Source organism: Globicephala melas, chromosome 11 (genome assembly GCF_963455315.2).
Source record: "Globicephala melas chromosome 11, mGloMel1.2, whole genome shotgun sequence".
Taxonomy (NCBI): Eukaryota; Metazoa; Chordata; class Mammalia; order Artiodactyla; family Delphinidae; genus Globicephala; species Globicephala melas.
This window is the reverse complement of record NC_083324.2, coordinates 7,188,141-7,205,681: the sequence shown is the minus strand read 5'-3', so window position 1 is coordinate 7,205,681 and position 17,541 is coordinate 7,188,141. Positions and strand designations below refer to the sequence as shown.

Sequence of the window (17,541 nt, the reverse complement as noted above, 5' to 3'; positions counted from 1 at the left end):
GCGGGCCTCTCACTGTTGTGGCCTCTCCCATTGCGGAGCACAGGCTCCGGATGCGCAGGCTCAGCGGCCATGGCTCATGGGCCCAGCCGCTCCGTGGCACGTGGGATCCCCCCGGTCCGGGGCACGAACCCGTGTCCCCTGCATCGGCAGGCGGACTCTCAACCACTGCGCCACCAGGGAAGCCCTTGGAAGATTTTTAATCACAGTTTCAATGTACTTACTGTGATTGGTCTGTTCTTATTTTCTGTTTCTTCCTGGTTCAGTGTCGGAAGGTTATACCCTTCTAAGAATTTGTCTATTTCTTCCAGGTTGTCCATTTTATTGGCATAGAGTTGCTTGTAGTAGTCTCTTAGGATGCTTTGTATTTCTGTGGTGTCTTTTATAACGTCTCCTTTTTCATTTCTAATTTTATTGATTTGAGTCCTCTCCCTCTTTTTCTTGAAGAGTCTGGCTAATGGTTTATCAATTTTATCTTCTCAAAGAACCAGCTTTTAGTTTTATTGATCTTTGCTATTGTTTTCTTTGTTTCTGCTCTGATCTTTATGATTTCTTTCCTTCTACTAACTTTGGGTTTTGTTTGTTCTTCTTTCTCTAGTTCCTTTAAGTGTGAGGTTAGATTGTTTGAGATTTTTCTTGTTTCTTGAGGTAGGCTTGTATTGCTATAAACTTCCCTCTTAGCTTCCCTGGTGGCGCAGTGGTTGAGAGTCCGCCTGCCGATGCAGGGGACATGGGTTCGTGCCCCGGTCCGGGAAGATCCCACATGCCGCGGAGCGGCTGGGCCCGTGAGCCATGGCCGCTGAGCCTGCGCGTCCGGAGCCTGTGCTCCACAACGGGAGAGGCCACAACAGTGAGAGAGGCCCGCGTACCGCAAAAAAAAAAAAAAAAAAAAAAAAAACTTCCCTCTTAGAACTGCATTTGCTGCATCCCATAGGTTTTGGATCGTCGTGTTTTCATTGTCATTTGTCTCTAGGTATTGTTTGATTTCCTCTTTGATTTCTTCAGTGAACTCTTGGTTATTTAGTAACATTGTTTAGCCTCCATGTGTTTGTATTTTTTATGGTTTTTTTCCCTGTAATTGATTTCTAATCTCATAGCGTTGTGGTCAGAAAAGATGGTTGATATGATTTCAATTTTCTTAAATTCACCGAGGCTTGATTTGTGACCTAAGATGTGGTCTATCCTGGAGGATGTTTTGTGTGCACTTGAGAAGAAAGTGTAATCTGCTGTTTTCGGATGGAATGTCCTATAAATATCAATTAAATCTGTCTGGTCTATTGTGTCATTTAAAGCTTGTGTTTCCTTATTAATTTTCTGTTTGGATGATCTGTCCATTGGTGTAAGTGAGGTGTTAAAGTCCCCCACTATTATTGTGTTACTGTCGATTTCCTCTTTTATAACTGTTAGCATTTGCCTTATGTATGGAGGTGTTCCTGTGTTGGGTGCATATATATTTAGAATTTTTATATCTTCTTCGTCGATTGATCCCTTGAATATGTAGTGTTCTTCCTTGTCTCTTGTAACATTCTTTATTTTAAACTCTATTTTATCTGATAGGAGTATTGTTATTCCAGCTTTCTTTTGATTTCCATTTGCATGGAATATCTTTTTCCATCCCCTCATTTTCAGTCTGTATGTGTTCCTAGGTCTGAAGTGGGTCTCTTGTAGACAATATATATGGGTCTTGTTTTTGTATCCATTCAGCGAGCCTGTGTCTTTTGGTTGGAGCATTTAATCCATTCTCGTTTAAGGTAATTATAGATATGTATGTTCCTGTGAACATTTTCTTAATTGTAATGGGTTTGTTTTTGTAGGTCCTTTTCTTCTCTTGTGTTTCCCACTTAGAGAAGTGCCTTTAGCATTTGTTGTAGAGCTGGTTCGGTGGTGCGGAATTCTCTTAGCTTTTGCTTGTCTGTAAAGCTTTTGATTTCTCCATCGAATGTGAATGAGATCCTTGCCAGGTAGAGTAATCTTGGTTGTAGGTTCTTGCCTTTCATCACTTTAAATATATCATGCCACTCCCTTCTGGCTTGTAGAGTTTCTGCTGAGAAATCAGCTGTTAACCTTATGGGAGTTCCCTTGTATGTTGTCATTTTCCCCTTGTTGCTTTCAGTGACTTTTCTTTGTCTTTGATTTTTGTCAGTTTGATTACTATGTGTCTCAGTGTGTTTCTCCTTGGGTTTATCCTGCGTGGGTCTCTGTGCTTCCTGGACTTGGGTGACTATTTCCTTTCCCATGTTAGGGAAATTTTCAACTATAATCTCTTCAAATAGTTTCTCGGGTCCTTTCTCTCTCTCTCTTCTCCTTCTGGGACCCCTATCATGCGAATGTTGTTGCATTTAATGTTGTCCCAGAGGTCTCTTAGGCTGTCTTCATTTCTTTTCATTCTTTTTTCTTTATTCTGTTCGGCAGCAGTGAATTCCACCATTCTGTCTTCCAGGTCACTTATCCGTTCTTCTGCCTCAGTTATTCTGCTATTGATTCCTTCTAGTGGATTTTTCATTTCAGTTATTGTACTGTTCATCTCTGTTTTTTTGTTCTTTAATTCTTCTAGGTCTTTGTTAAACATTTCTTGCATCTTCTCCATCTTTGCCTCCATTCTTTTTCTGAGGTCCTGGATCATCTTCACTATCATTATTCTGCAGTCTTTTTCTAGAAGGCTGCCTATCTCCACTTCATTTAGTTGTTTTTCTGGGGTTTTATCTTGTTCCTTCATCTGGTACATAGCCCTCTGCCTTTTCATCTTGTCTGTCTTTCTGTGAAGGTGGTTTTTGTTCCACAGGCTGCAGGATTGTAATTCTTCTTGCTTCTGCTGTCTGCCCTCTGGTGGATGAGGCTATCTAAGAGGCTTGTGCAAGTTTCCTGATGGGAGGGAAGAGCTGTGGGTAGAGCTGTTTGTTGCTCTGGTGGGCAGAGCTCAGTAAAACTTTAATCTACTTGTCTGCTGATGGGTGGGTTGGGTTCCCTCCCTGTTTGTTGTTTGGCCTGACGCCACCCAGCACTGGATCCTACCTGGCTCTTTGGTGGGGCTAATGGCAGACTCTGGGAGGGCTCACGCCAAGGAGTACTTCCCAGAACTTTTGCTGCCAGTGTCCTTGTCCTCACGGTGAGCCACACCCTCCCGCCCGCCTCTGCAGGAAACCCTTCAACACTAGCAGGTAGCTCTGGTTCAGTCTCCTGTGGGGTCACTGCTCCTTCCCCTGGGTTCCGATGTGCATATTACTTTGTGTGTGCCATCCATATTGGAGTCTCTGTTTCCCCCAGTCCTGTCGAAGTCCTGCAATCAAATCCCGCTAGTCTTCAAAGCCTGATTCTCTAGGAATTCCTCCTCCCGTTGCTGGACCCCCAGGTTGGGAAGCCTGACATGGGGCTCAGAACCTTCACTCCAGTCAGTGGACTTCTGTGGTATAAGTGTTCTTCAGTCTGTGAGCCACCCATCCAGCAGTTATGGGATTTGGTTTTATTGTGATTGTGCCCCTCCTGCCATCTCATTATGGCTTCTCCTTTGTCTTTGGATGTGGAGTATCTTTTTTGGTGAGTTCCAGTGTCTTCCTGTCAATGATTGTTCAGCAGTTAGTTATGATTCCGGTGCTCTCGCAAGAGGGAGTGAGCGCACGTCCTTCTACTCCGCCATCTTGAACCAATCTGGTAGGTTGTCTTTTGATTTTGTTGATGATTTCCTTCACTGTGCAAAAGCTTTTTAGTTTGTTTATTTTTGCTTTTGTTGCCTTTGCTTTTGGTGTCAAATCCAAAAAACTTTGCGAAGACTGATGTGAAGGAACTTCCTGCCTGTTTTCTTCTAGGAGTTTTATGGTTTAAGGTCTTATGTTCAAGTCTTTAATCCATTTGAGTTGATTTTTCTGTATGGTGTAAGATAGTGGTCCAGTTTTATTCTTTGCATGTGGCTGTCCAGTTTTCCTGACACTATTTATTAAAGAGACTGTATATTCTTGTCTCCTTTGTCATGAATGAATTGACCACATAAGTGTGGTTTTATTTCTGGGCTTTTAATTCTGTTCCATTGATCTACATGTCTGTTTTTATGCCAGTATCATACTATTTTGATCACTATAGCTTTGTAATATGGTTTGAAGTCAGGAAGTGTGATGCCTCCAGCTTTGTTCTTTCTCAAGATTTCTTTGACTATTTGGGGTCTTATGTGGTTCCATACATATTTGGGGATTGATTTTTCTCTTTTTGTGAAAAATATCATTGGAATTTTGATAGGGATTGCATTGAACCTATAGATTCCTTTGGTGGTATACACATTTTAATAATATTAATTCTTCCAATTCATGAGTGCAGAATATCTTTCCATTTATTTGTGTCATCTTCAGTTTCTTTCTTCATTGTCTTACAGTTTTCAGTGTACAGGTCTTTCACCTCCTTGGTTAAATTTATTCCTAGGTATTTTATTCTCTTTGATGTTCTTTAATCTCTTATAATCTAGAATAGCCCCACTGCTTTTTCTTCCCATATTTGGATCTTTTGAAGGCACCAGGCTGGTTGTTTTACAGAACTGTCCCACATTCTGGATTTATCTGATTGTTTCCTCATGGTGGTATTTAACTTGTTCATCTGTTATCTGAATGTCCTATAAAGTAGAAGTTAGGTCACACGGCTTGATGAAGTTCAGATTACACATTTTTGGCAAGTATACTTGAGAGGTGATGCTGGGTACCTCATACAGCATCACACATTGTCGGAGTATCTCATGATTAGTGATGCTAAGTCTGACCGTGGCTTTAAGGTCTTGGCTACCAGATCTGTCCATTGAAAGTTGCATCCTCCCCTTGGCAATGATCAGTTTCTTTGTAGGGTGATTCTTTGGCAGTGTGCAGATGACACATTTTCCTGTCATCCTTTTCACCTACTTGTTTTGATATCTAATTTTGATTCTTACCTATTGTATTAGAGTTGCAAAATGGTAAATTGCCAATTCTGTCATTCCTTCTACGTTTATTAGCTGAGATTTTTCCATAAGGTTGAGCTTTGCCTCATCGACTGGGCTTTCCTTGAGCTCTGATATCTGTATTTCTTTTTTATTGAAATATAGTTATTTACAATGTTGTGTTAACTTCTGCTCTACAGCAAAGTGATTCAGTTATACATATACATACATTCTTTTTCATATTCTTTTCCTTTATGGTTTATTCCAGGTTATTGAATGTAGTTCCCTGTGCTATACAGTAGGACCTTGATATCTGTATTTTTAAGAAGCTCCAAGTGACTGTTTAGATAGATTCTAATCGGGATCTTTTGATGCCGCAGAAAACACCTCATACTAGCTCCAGATTAAAAGGAGGGTTCCTAGGAACTTCCCTGGCAGTCCAGCGGTTAAGACTCCGTGCTTCCATGGCAAGGAGCATGGGTTCGCTCCCTGGTCAGGGAACTAAGATCCCGCATGCCATGTGGTGTGGCCAAAAAATAATAATAATAAAAAATAAAAGGAGATTCCTGGCAAGACACAGGGGGCTCTCCTGTGTCCAGCTACATGAAGTACAGCTTGGCTTAATGGGAATTGAAAGTGGTACAGGAGCTCCTTTCTTGGGCTGTTTTCTCTGCCTCCATCTGCATTTGCTACTTCATGCCCTCCACAGAATGCCTTCTTTGAGGCTCTGCTTCCCCATGTCTTGGGTTCAGACAAGGATTTAGGCAGGCTCCAGGCCTCTTATCTGTCTGGGTGTCGTAACTCACATGCTCTCAGCAGAGAATCTCGCTCATCTCAGGAAGCTGTCCATCGGCAGCGGCCTGTGGAGGAGAACACACATTCCAGCGGCGGCTGGGCAGTTTAGGAGAGCAAGGGGTTGGAGGGGTGCAGGTGGGGGCATGGCTAAGACTTCCCTGTTCCTCTGGGTCACTCATCTCAGGGGCTCTGTGACCTTCTAGGTACTGATTCAGGCCTCCAGGCCCAGACCCCTTAAGAGACAGAGATGGGCTTTGCATTTCTCAGCCCAGAAATGTCTCCTGACCAGGTGCCCCAGAAGTTAATTCTGTCTACCTGTGCTCCGAGTCCTTCCAGGCCTAGGATTCCAGCAGCACTGTCTGAGCAGGCCTCGTCTCCTCTTCTTCCCCACAGCCTGCCGTGGAGGTGCCCCAGTATGTGGGTATCCGGCTCCTAGTAGAGGGCTCCACCATCAAGAAGCCCCTGGCGATGTGTCACCGGCAAATAGAAGCCCGCCCAGCCCTCCCTCACCTGCTGACCCAGCGAGGCTCTGGGGAAGGCAAGGACTCGGGAACCCTTACCCACAGGTCAGCTTCTAGGAAAGTTGCTGGGGCCAGGAGCCTGGGGCACACTGAGAAGCCAGACTCCGCTGCCACCACCTCGGCCCCTGGAAAGGGGAAGAAAGGCAAGGCGAAAAGTGCCACAGCCCTGGTCCGCCCCAGTCTCCGGAAGTGGGACCCCCCGCAGCACGATGATGGGCTGCATTTTCACCATGACCTTTGCTAGTGGGGACAGGCATCCCCACCCCTTGAACAGATTGCCATTGAGTCTGAAGAACCCCCGGGCCCTGGGTAAGACCATTCCCCAAAACACCCCAGGGTCTCAAGGCAATTTCTTCCTGCTCTCCAAGCCCCTCCTAACCACCTGGATCTGTCCCCACCCAAGAGCCACCGGTAGTAAGTAAAAGCCACCATTTACAAAGTATTTTTAAAAAACACACAGCCAAATGAGTATTGTCCCCTCCAAAGCAGTCACTCAGCCAGGCAGTTGTGCTCATTTCAAAGATGCCAGGTCTCAGTCCCAGGTTGAGCTCTCTCCAGACCCCAAGCTTTTCCTGCTGCAGTATTCTGTCTTTGCCTCCATGCAAAGTCACCTTGTGGAAAGGAACTAATATTTGTACAGCACTTAACAGTTTACACCGTGTTGATACCTGACCAGCTCTTTTAGTCCTCACAACCTAGTGAGGTAGGTGCTATTATCCCCATTTTCCAGCTGAGGTATCAGGAAGTTTAAGGAAGTTGCCCGAGGTTGCACAGCTCAGAAGGGGCAGAGCTGGGATGCAGACCCCAGGTCTGTTGGACTCCAAACCCTGTGTTCTTCCCACAGCCTCTGGAGAAGGAACCGGGTGGGCCCCATCTGCCCTCACACACCCCAGCCGTCAGCTCCCCCTGCCTCCCCGCCCTCCATGCACACCTGGAGGGGCAGCTGGTCAGCCTGGGGCTCCCCAGGCCCTCGCAGCCCATCACCACTTCCCCACCCTCCACAGCACAGCCCAGCTGCCTTCTCCCCGTGTGCTCCGACCCCAGGGGCGGGGCCTCAGACTACAGCACAGCAGGCTGGTGGGCTCTGAGGCCCTGTCGACCACAGGCAAGGCCTTGATGACTCTACCTACTGCCAAGGTTTTGATTTCCCTCCCACCTAACCCTGAGCTCAAGCTGGCACCCAACGCCCTGAAACCAAGAAAGGTGGGCCTCAAACGGTGACCCATACCCTGGTGGGCAATGCTGAGAACTGGGGTTAGGGCTGGAAGGGCAGAGGTAGAGGGTAGCTCCCAGGCTGGCCTGAGCCCCAAGGGAAGGGCTTGTATCCCTCAGAACCCCCTTCCTGAACAGATTCCTGATCTTCTCTCCTCCTTTCACACCGAGGCTCTTGCTCCCCAGTGCTTTCATGGTCCCCCACTTGGAAGTAACTTGTGGTCTCAACGCTTTGAAGTTGGAAATCTTCCTAGCACCCGTAGGAAGATCAAGGCCAAAGGCAACTTCAAGGCCAGACTCTGCGACAAACCCAAGGCTGAGACATGCCTCATGGCGACACTGAGCCTTCCGGGACCCCTGCCCCTTATCAGTGCACACCAGGGTCTGGGGGGCATGAGGGACGTGTGGCTACAGAAGTCCTTGCTTCGATCGTCACTGCCCTTATCCTGGACGCAGCACCAAGTAAAAAAGCAAATGAAGTATTTGAGGCTTGGCTCCTTTTCTCTTAGAGGGTGAAGAGAGAGTAGGGTGCGGCTCTGTACCCCAAGGTCCAGAACAAGAGCTAGAGGCCAATCAGCAGCTCCTCCACAAAGCAAGGCCCAGAATTCCCATCCAGTGACGGACATGAGGCATCCTGTCCAGGGACTCCCCTGGCATCTCTGATCTCGGGGTGGGAGGATAAGTCTCATGTTACAGATGAGGAAACTGAGTCTGAACGAGGAGACATGGCTTGCCCAAGATCATGTGGCAGTGAGCAGAAGGCTGGGACACATTACCACGACTGCTGAGCCCTGCAGGTCTCCCCAGTCCCCAGGCCCAGAGGAGCTGGGCTGGCAGCAGAATGACATCTAATGGGCACAAGATTTACAGCAGGAGACACAGCAGAAGAGTGGACCCAGCCCTTCTCCAGATGAAGTGGTCTCTCCCTTCCTCTGCAAGGGGCCAAGGTCACCTAAAAAGGAAATATCCAATAAGCTACACCCATCTGAAAAAGTTTGGTATTTCTTAATTGTAATGGGTTGAACATTGGTATGTCTTCCTGGAACCTGTGGATATGACTTTATTTGGAAAAAAGGGTCTTTGTAGATGTAAGTACGTTAAAGATTTTTAGATGAGATCATCCTGGATTATCCAGATGGGGCCTAAATCCAATGACAAGTGTCCTTACAAGAGACAAGAGAAGACAAACGAGGAGAAGGCCATGTGGAGACAGGCAGAGGCTGGTGTGATGCAGCCACAAGCCAGGAAGAGGCAAGGAAGGATTCTCACCTAGAACCTTCAGGGAGAGCACAGCCCTGCTGACACCTTGATTTTGGACTTATGGCCTCCAGAACTGGGAGAGAATCCATTTCTGTTGCTTTAGGCCACTCAGGTTGTGGTAATTTGTTGCAGCAGCAGCCCTAGGAAACTAACACACTAGTCAAATGAAGATACATAAATTCTGTATATTTATGAATCCATTCTTGCACAGCTGAACCAGGAGATGCGTACAAGCGGGCTCACAGCAGCACTGTGGTAACAGCTGACGACCTAAGTGTCCATTAACAGTCAGATGGGTAGACTGCAAGCTCTGACATTCCAACTCCGCGCCACACAACGGATGCATTTCACAGGGTAGAGCGAGAACAAGTCTCAAAAGGATATATGCAGCACAATTCCATTCCAACAGAAACTTCAGAAACAGGGCAAAAGGAAATATATTGTTTAAGGATGCATGTGTACGTGGTAAAACTCTAAAAAACAAAGAATTCTCCCAAGTCTGGGCAGTGGTTTCCAACCTTGACTGAGCAACAGTACCCATTCCAGAGCTTTTAAAAAAGATCTGATGCCAGGGTCTCCATTCCAGACTGGTGAAACCAGCATCTTGGGGGTGCAGTCATGGGAGGCATGGGTTTTTTTTTAAGCTTTCTGAGTGGGCAGGGTAGGGGGTTCTCATGTCGGGCCAGGGTTGAGAGCTGCTGTTGTCTAGGATAGGAGAAGGGATGCTTCTGTTTTGTGCCGAGTGGTGGTTATGTGGGTGTCACCTTAGAGTTATTCTTTAAATCACAGAGATTTTTTTTTTTTTTTTTTTTTTTTGCGGTATGCGGGCCTCTCACTGTTGTGGCCTCTCCTGCTGCGGAGCACAGGCTCCGGACGCACAGGCTCCGCGGCCATGGCTCTCGGGCCCAGCCGCTCTGCGGCATGTGGGATCTTCCCGGACCGGGGCATGAACCCGTGTCCCCTGCATCAGCAGGCAGACTCTCAACCACTGCGCCACCAGGGAAGCCCCACAGAGATGTTTTATGCACTCTGTATGTTTCATATATTTCACGGTTTTTTAAAGTGAAAGATCTAACATCTTCACTTAAATGAGTAGTCAAATACATAGAGACAGATGACAGAATGGTGGCAACTGGGGCTGGGAGGGGTGGGGGAGGGGGAGTTGGTGTTTAATGGGGAGAGTTTCAGTTTGGGAAGATGAGAAAGTTCTGGAGATGGATGGTAGTGATGGCTGCACGACAGTGTGAATGTCCTTAATGCCACTGAACTGTACACTTAAAAATGGTTAAGATGGTAAATTTTATTAGGTGTATTTTACCACAATTTTTTTTTAAAACCTAACATTTTCTCTCAGCTAGAATTGGGCCAGAAACAGCCAAATATAAAGACCACATACTGAACTCAGCAGAAACCACGGTCCATGATAAACATTTTCTTTCTCGGCAAATCCTGAAAACGATACTATGAGGGTAGGTACTTTTATTATCTCAGGTCCAGAGAGGTGAAGTCATTTGCCCAACACCACACAGCAAGTGGCCTTAGGATGTGATCTTAAGTTTGTCCAACTACAGAGGATCTTACACTGTGGCCTTCTGCATGTTGAGCACTGACCTCACTCTCCTCGGGCCTGACTGCAGCCCATCCGCCCTCCAACCCCCACTGCTTTCCAGCGGGAACAGAAGGACTATTGGTAGTGGAGCCCCAGGCAATGCAGGGTCCTGGAGAAATAAGAGGGCAAAGGTGCCAGAAGCTTGATGGGTGGGTCCCTGGGCCTGGCACCTGGGAGGTAGAGACAATGCAGGTGGAGGTGCAGGGGCAGCTGGGCAGCCTGGGAGGGGGTCAGGTGGAGGCGGCGGAGGAGGGCTTCATCCAGGACCTGGGGTGGGAGAGACATGTCAGCATTCAGCCAGGTGAGCTCTAAGCAAAATGGGAGTGAGGCAAGTACTTCCTCCTCCCTCTGCGTCCGTGTTCTGCATGCCTCTCTACACGTACACACGTACACACTCAAACACACACACTACGGGCAGAGACCAGCTAGGGGGTCACCGAATCAGTTTCCTGGGCATTCAGCGAAACTGCATTCCCCAGCCCCTCCTACAGGTTGGTAAGGCCATGTGATTGAGCCCCACTGAATGCCACAGGAGTGTGAGCATGTATCCCGCTTCCAGATCTGGCCTGAGAAAACCTCCCCCGTGAACCTGCCCTGTCTCCTCCTCCGCTGGCTGGATAGCAACAGCCTGGGTCCCTGAGTGACCCATGCTTGGAGCAAGCCCATCTCTACCCTACCGCCATTAATTGGACTTAACACGGAAGGAGGTTATTGTGTTAAGGCTCTGGTACTTGAGGTTATTCTGTTAGAGCAGACAGAGTTACCCAAATAGACACACAACCTCTTTTACCCCTTATACCAAAAAGAATGGCAGACTTAGAAGGGCCTTTAGAAATCAGCCAGTTCGACTTCCTTATTGAACAGATGGGCAGAAAGAGACCCAAGAGAGGGGGTTTCATTTGCTCAGGGCCACAGAGCAAGACAGGGCTACAGGGAGCTATGGAAGCCCAAGCTGCATAGCTAATGTCTGGAGATGCTCTCCACCCCCACCCCCAGCCCACCCCAAAAGGTAGCCGGCAGGTGGGCTTGGGTACCTGTCTTTGGGGCCTGGTGCTCTCAGCAGGCAGCAGACAGCGCTGGCCCAGAACAGTGGCCACACGGGCAGAGTACATGTGGTCCCCGAGCAGAGGGCAGAGCTGTAGTGCCATGTGCGCCTGTAGCTGGCTGGGAAACGCTAGAAGACAAGAGAGACAGGACAGATGGCAGGCAGCGGCTCTTCCTGCCCACCCGGTATTGCCCCTCCCCTTTCCTCTGGGGAGATGCCACCCCCATTCTCAGATGGTGTGGTTTCAGAGAGGTGAATGCTACCACCCCTGCCAGTGGAGAGGGGCGCATGACCAGGTCGGGACAGTCAGAGCTGTCAGCCCACCGGCCCTGCAGGATTCGTCCATGAAGAGGGGCAACCCTGAATTTACTGGGAAGCTACTGGGAGTGAAGAACGATCTTTCCCGCTGCGGGGTGAGCCTGGGGCTGCTGGAGCGCCTGCCATCTCTGCCCCCACGGGGAGAGCCTGTGGGAGGAAGAAGCCAGCAGGCAGGAGGTGAAAAGAAAGTGAGAAACAGCTTCTTGATGATGTCCTCCGAGCCTCTGGATGCAGCCAGGCCTGAACTTTTGAGTTACTTGAGCCAATAACTTCCCCTTTTAGATTACACCAATTTGAACTGGTTTTGGGGAAACTTAAATGGTACAAAATTGTTCACATAAGTAAACTTATTAATCCTCCTGACAACCCTATAAGGTGGGTTCTATCATCATTCCCACCTTATAGACAGGAAAACCGAAGCTCAAAAAGAAGTGACTGGTCCACCGTAAGCTGGGATTCAAACCCAGGAGCTGTCCTCTGCTTTCACGTCTGGCAATATGCTGGACTGGATAATCTAAAAATCCACTTCTTATAAACCACTTAGAAACACTGGAAAACTTTAATGATCATCCTTCTAAATACACAGCTGGGCACAGAGGAAAGTAAGGTCCCCCAGACGAAGATGCAAAAGGAAAGCAAATCCAGAGCACAGGGAAGCCAACGTTTCACCTATTCCAGGGTACTGCCAATCTTGGGATGCAGGGGGCTTGGGTTTAAGTAGCTACAAGGGGCCAGGGGTGAGGTCTTGGTGCCCAAATGAAATCAGAGAGGCTACATCTTCATTGACAGGATGGACCAGGAGAAAAAGCCAGCCGCCAAGGGAGGGAGACGAGAACCTTAGGTCTGGATGAGGGGAAGAAAAAAGAATTCACAACCATGAACTGCTGCTATGAACTGAGCTGCTCTCACACAGGTTTGGGGCTCTAATACCACGTGCATGAACTGTGAACTTCCAACTGAGACATTAATATTTAGGTCCTGAAGCAGTGACATGGGGCACTCAGCAGAAGCAAAGGCAGAACCTCTCCTGAAGTCACCACCTCCAATGAGGCAATAAAGGATTTCCACTGATAAAAGCCCAGCTCAACCTGAATTCACAATCCTGAATCACAGAAGAAGAAGGAAACAATCCACCAAGGGGAGAGAGTCTGCAGGAAACACAACAGGGTTAGACCCTCAGAATCTCAGACAATGGAATTATAGAAACACAACATAAATATGTTTTAAATGACTAAAGACAAAAAAGAACAAGTAATATGAGAAAAAACCAGATACCTTATTTTTTGGAAGGCCATTTGTATTTGTAAAAGAACCAACTAAAAAAAAAAACCAACTAGAACTTCTAGAAGTGAAAAATACAATCAATGGGTAGGTTAAACTGGCAGGTTAGATCCAGCGGAAGAGAAAATTACTCAACTGGAAGGTAGATCTAAAGATTACCCAGAAAGCAGCAGAGATAAAGACATGAAAAATGTGAAAGAAAAGTTGAGACACAGCAGAAGAATGAGAAAGTCAAACGTCTATCAGGCATTCAAGAGGAAGGATGCAAGAGGCACATTTGAAAAGGGAACTTTCCAGGATGGATGAAAGAGATTAATCTTCAGACTCAGGAAACACAGTGAATCCCAAGCAAGATAAAACTAAACCCACACACCTGGAATCACCATAGTGAAACTACAGAACATCAAAGGTAAGGAGAAGACGTTGAGATCGATAACTAAGAGAAAAAACAGGTGAGCTGCAGAGGGGTGACCATCAGACTGATAGGAGAAGCACTGCCCCTCCAGGTGGAGCTCGTCACATACATCCTTACAGTCCATCAAATGCTCCCCAGGCTGCCACTAAAACTACCACCACCCTCCCACCTCCTGCCTCCTCCAGCCAAATACCATTTGTCAAGTCTGGCTGGGGCTCCAGACCCACCTGTCAGTGGCTGCAGCTGGACCAGGGCACAGCCAGAGCCCATGGCCACCACACGGAAGTAGCTGAGGGTCCTCTTGACACCTTCCAAGATGTCCTTTCGGGATGGGGACTTCACTGGAACTACCTGTGGTGGCAGCCCCCAAGAATGAACAAGCTTCACACACACCTGGGAACTACCCGCAGACTCTCCTTGCTCCTAACAGACTCAGGACAGGGCCACAGTATAGGCAGTTGTCACTCGCCTGTATTAGGGGTCTCGAGGGCCAGTCACCCCACGTCTATACCCTGTAGGGGTAATATGTCTGGAAGGACCCCTCCTCCTCCCCACCTAGACCCTGACTCACAAGATTGACCCCATCAATATGTTCCAGTTTCAGAGCTGCTTGGATCTTCCCCTCAGAAGTAGCTGGGATCCCATCAGTGACAGCACTGAGAAAGAGGCAAGAGGAAGTCACGCAGTGGCTTTTGCTGGGACCTGTCCATTGCCCTGGGAGCCTCCCAGCCCCTCTCACCAGTAGGTGACTGTGGGTCTCCTGGCTCTCTGCGAGTGAGTGAAGAACTTCTGGAGGTGGCTTGCTGTCTGGGGACAACTGGAGAGGAGTACAAGCCCAGAGGTTTCCCTGGAGGAAGGAGACAAATCACAAAAGTTAAAATCCCCTGGGCTCACCCACACAAAAAGGAGACCCCGGACTTTCCTGGCATTCCAGTGGTTAAGACTCTGCACTTCCAGTGCTGGAGGTGCGGGTTCAATACCCGGTTGGGGAACTAAGATCCTGTATGCCGCTTGGCACAGCCAAAAAAAAAAAAAGAGACCCCTAGAAAGGAACACCTGACCTGCCTAAGACCAAACAGTAACATCAGGACTATGACGCAGACCTCCTCTTGAGAAACAAGTAAGTCTTCCCCGTGTTTGATAAGAGTACATTGCTTAAATGTGTTCCTCATTTTGCTCTGGCTCCCAGGGAGCTCAGAGCCAAACATCATAACAATTACCACCAACTGTTGAGTGTCTACCATGTGCTAGGCACTGTACTAGGAACTTTATATATATTAGCTATTAAATAATTAAATTCCCCACAAGCAAGCCCATGAGTTTGTGGAACTGCAGAAACATTTCATCTCAAGCACCATCTCTAATAGATGGCAATTAGAGGAAAGAATATCACAGATCAGTTGACAATACCTGCCATGAATACAGAATTAGAGAAGTGACTGCACACTGAGCATAGATATTAGCTCTATTTTATGATTAAAGAAACTGAGGCTCAGTGATAGCTAAGATCACAGTTTATGCATAAGGATTTGAACCCAGATCTATCCACTTCCTCCTCCTTTTCCTTGTATCCTACCTCTGTGATCCCAAACCAGCCCAAGGAAAATGTCTGTTTATTCCCAAGTAGTTATGCCCCCACCGCAGATGGATGCCTGTCCTTCTACCTTCCTCTCACCCCCACCACTTACTTCCCAGGTGCTCGGACAACCTGGAGCTCCCGCTCCCCGAGCCCCAGGGACTGGCTCAGCTCCGGGAGCACTGAGAGCAACGTCAGCTCTCCTGGTTTTCCTGGGGGAAATAAAAGGAAGAGTACAAGTTGCTCCCAGAGGCAACTTTATCCCACCTTTCCTTTCTCTTCACTATTTCGTCCCCTCAGAGACATCAAAACCCCTTTCATTGCATCTCTTTCCCCTGCCCATACCTGTCACTGGCAGGCCCAGTGGCTTGTTCAATGTCACCAGAGGTCCTGAAACGTATAATACATAAACATCATCAACAGCAAATGCAGTCTACAAAGCACTCTCTCAATTCATATTACCGTGTGGTCCCAGTACAACTCTCATACATGAGTTGCCAGCCTGAACTCTCTGAACCTTGCAGATGCTAAGCTGGCTGCCTGCCACGTCAGGGCCCTTGCGCTTGCTGTTTCCTCTCTCTCAGATTTTCACGTGGCTGCTTCCTTCATATCATCGTGGCTCAAACGTCACCATCACAAAGAGGCCCGAGTCTCCAATCTAATGTCTGCTCCCTTCCTGCAGTTCCTCATCATCGCTGTTTTATTCATAGCACTGATCACTAGTAAGTACCTTTTTCATTTATTTTCTGGTTAATCAATTTCTCCCGCTGAAATGTTGGCTCCCTGAAGGCAGAAACCGCATTTATTTTGTTCAGCACTATATAGCCATGTCTAGAACAGTGCCTGGAACATAACCTATGCTCAATAAATAGCTGAGAAAATTTAAAAATCACCGCAGACTGAGGCTCAGAGAAATTATTCTCCTAAAGCCACACAGCAAGCTGATTACAGAGCCTACATATGGCTCCGAAGCCTGTGTTTTGCCCCTCAATAAACCTTTTATTACAGCAATTTCCTTTACAGAGAGCCTACTAGTGCAAAGCTCTCTAGTTATTTACACGTTCCCACCCCACAGCCCTATCCCCAGGATGCTGAGGCACAGAGAGATTATGTGTCTGGTCCCAGCTCCTATGGCTAGTGGGAGGCAGAACCAGGATTTGATCCCACAGGCTTTAGTAGGGAACCCAGCCAGATGCTCAGAAGGCTCAGATGAAGACTCCTCCCCTTCTGGGTCTCCGTGCAGCTGTCCCTCCCACCCCTCACCTTTCTGATCCACCACAGCTGCCCTCAGCACATCAACCAGCTCCTCCCTACTGACGTTCTCTGGCCGCAGCAGCCCCGAGAAAGTCTGGTCATCCAGGGGCCCCGACCGTTTGCTGGAGCCTCGACGTTGCTGCTGATGCCTGGAAAAGGTTAAGTAAGCAACAGGAGAATCATTGCCGCCCATTCTTATCTCCACACACCTCTTCCTAAATGCTGCGGCTTCCTACTAATGCTTCAGAAAGCCTAGGTTGAGTTTCCCGGAATGTTAGGTTCGACTGGCCCCACTGTACAGAAGAGAGAACTGAGGCTCAGAGAGGTCTCCTGACCAGTTTAGGATCACACAGCAGAGATGGATTAGAACCCGTATCTGCCTAACTCCAGATCCCGCACACACCCTCCCCCGGCCCCAACCTCCCTCCTACACAAAGGAGGGCGGGGGTTTCTAATCACCGGGCCTCGGTGCCAAAGCTTGAGGCTGTGCGCGCTGGGGGGACCCCCGGACCCCGCCGCCAGCCACCCCAGACCTGGCCCAAAACACGGCAGCCGCCCATCTCCGGAGCGAGGACAGTGCGCATGTGTCCGGAAGGGCTCCCCGGAGATGCCCCACAGCGCGCCGATTGGTCAGATTGACTGTCAATCGGAATAGCGAGGCTCAGATCTGTGAGAAGGCGGAGTTTTGCCTTTGCCCAGGAACGAGGTGAAGAAATTCTCGTCTGTGCTTTTGGGGAAAGCGAGTCACGGAGCAGAGGAGGAATTTACTGGGGGGTCAGAGGACCTGTCTTAGGACAAAGCCAGGTTTTCTGATCATCACTGCAATTCTTAGGAGGCTTCTGACTTCAAAAAAACAAAAAACCCGCCAGGGCGCAGTGGTTGAGAGTACGCCTGCCGATGCAGGGGACACGGGTTCGTGCCCTGGTCCGGGAAGATCCCACATGCCGCGGAGCGGCTGGGCCCCTGAGCCATGGCCGCTGAGCCTGCGCGTCCGGAGCCTGTGCTCCGCAACGGGAGAGGCCACAACAGTGAGAGGCCCGCGTACCGCAAAAAACAAAACAAAACAAAACAAAAAAACCGCCATTGCGCACAATTTTGTAAGGCAAATTGGAAAAGAAAAAAAAAAATCCACACTCGTTGGCACAGTGAACTTGCTTTGACGAACACAGCCTGGTGCAAAATCCAAAAGGAAAAAAAGGCCAGAGGCAGAAAGACGTTCACTGCACCACTATTTATAACAGCAAACCCAAAACAAATCTGAAAACCGGAAACAAATTGTCCTTTGATTAGATCTATAAAAGAAATAAATCTTATTAATCACCCATTCATCAGTTTTTGAATGCTAACTCTACGCAAGGCCTTGGCAT

General features: G+C 48.1%; 3 protein-coding genes across 3 annotated transcripts in view; 2 read left to right on the top strand and 1 right to left on the bottom strand.

The window, feature by feature from the left end:
- The window catches only part of TTLL3 (tubulin tyrosine ligase like 3), a 29,121-nt gene extending 21,254 nt beyond the window's left edge, over positions 1–7,867 (top strand). Inside the window, 3 exon segments of the mRNA XM_060308435.2 lie at positions 6,077–6,406; positions 6,408–6,513; positions 7,181–7,867. Of these exon segments, the coding sequence (XP_060164418.1) occupies positions 6,077–6,406; positions 6,408–6,513; positions 7,181–7,425 (681 nt within the window). The 3' untranslated portion in view covers positions 7,426–7,867.
- Positions 7,868–9,956: 2,089 nt separating this feature from the next.
- On the bottom strand, positions 9,957–16,758 carry RPUSD3 (RNA pseudouridine synthase D3). The gene is made up of 9 exons (XM_030840731.2): positions 16,634–16,758; positions 16,184–16,323; positions 15,266–15,310; positions 15,033–15,132; positions 14,084–14,191; positions 13,916–14,000; positions 13,572–13,695; positions 11,320–11,459; positions 9,957–10,552 (listed from the first exon to the last, which is right to left on the bottom strand). The coding sequence occupies exons 1-9, from the start codon at positions 16,756–16,758 to the stop codon at positions 10,361–10,363; spliced, it is 1,059 nt and encodes a 352-aa protein (XP_030696591.2). The 3' UTR covers positions 9,957–10,360.
- IL17RE (interleukin 17 receptor E) overlaps positions 14,100–17,541 on the top strand; it is a 43,872-nt gene continuing 40,430 nt past the window's right edge. The window contains exons 1-2 of the mRNA XM_030840702.3: positions 14,100–14,464; positions 15,505–15,642. The gene's annotated coding sequence lies outside the window, so the exon portion shown is untranslated. The remainder of the gene's footprint in view (positions 14,465–15,504; positions 15,643–17,541) is intronic.

What these genes read in the sequence shown, in the direction of transcription:
- RPUSD3 (XM_030840731.2), bottom strand. Translation starts at nt 16,758, where the DNA reads ATGCGCACTGTCCTCGCTCCGGAGATGGGCGGCTGCCGTGTTTTGGGC. An exon ending in AGCTTTGGCACCGAGGCCCG is followed by an intron (nt 16,324 to 16,633) that starts GTGATTAGAAAC and finishes AACCTTTTCCAG; the next exon opens with GCATCAGCAGCAACGTCGAG. An exon ending in GTTGTCCGAGCACCTGGGAA is followed by an intron (nt 14,192 to 15,032) that starts GTAAGTGGTGGG and finishes TCCTTCCTCCAG; the next exon opens with GGAAACCTCTGGGCTTGTAC.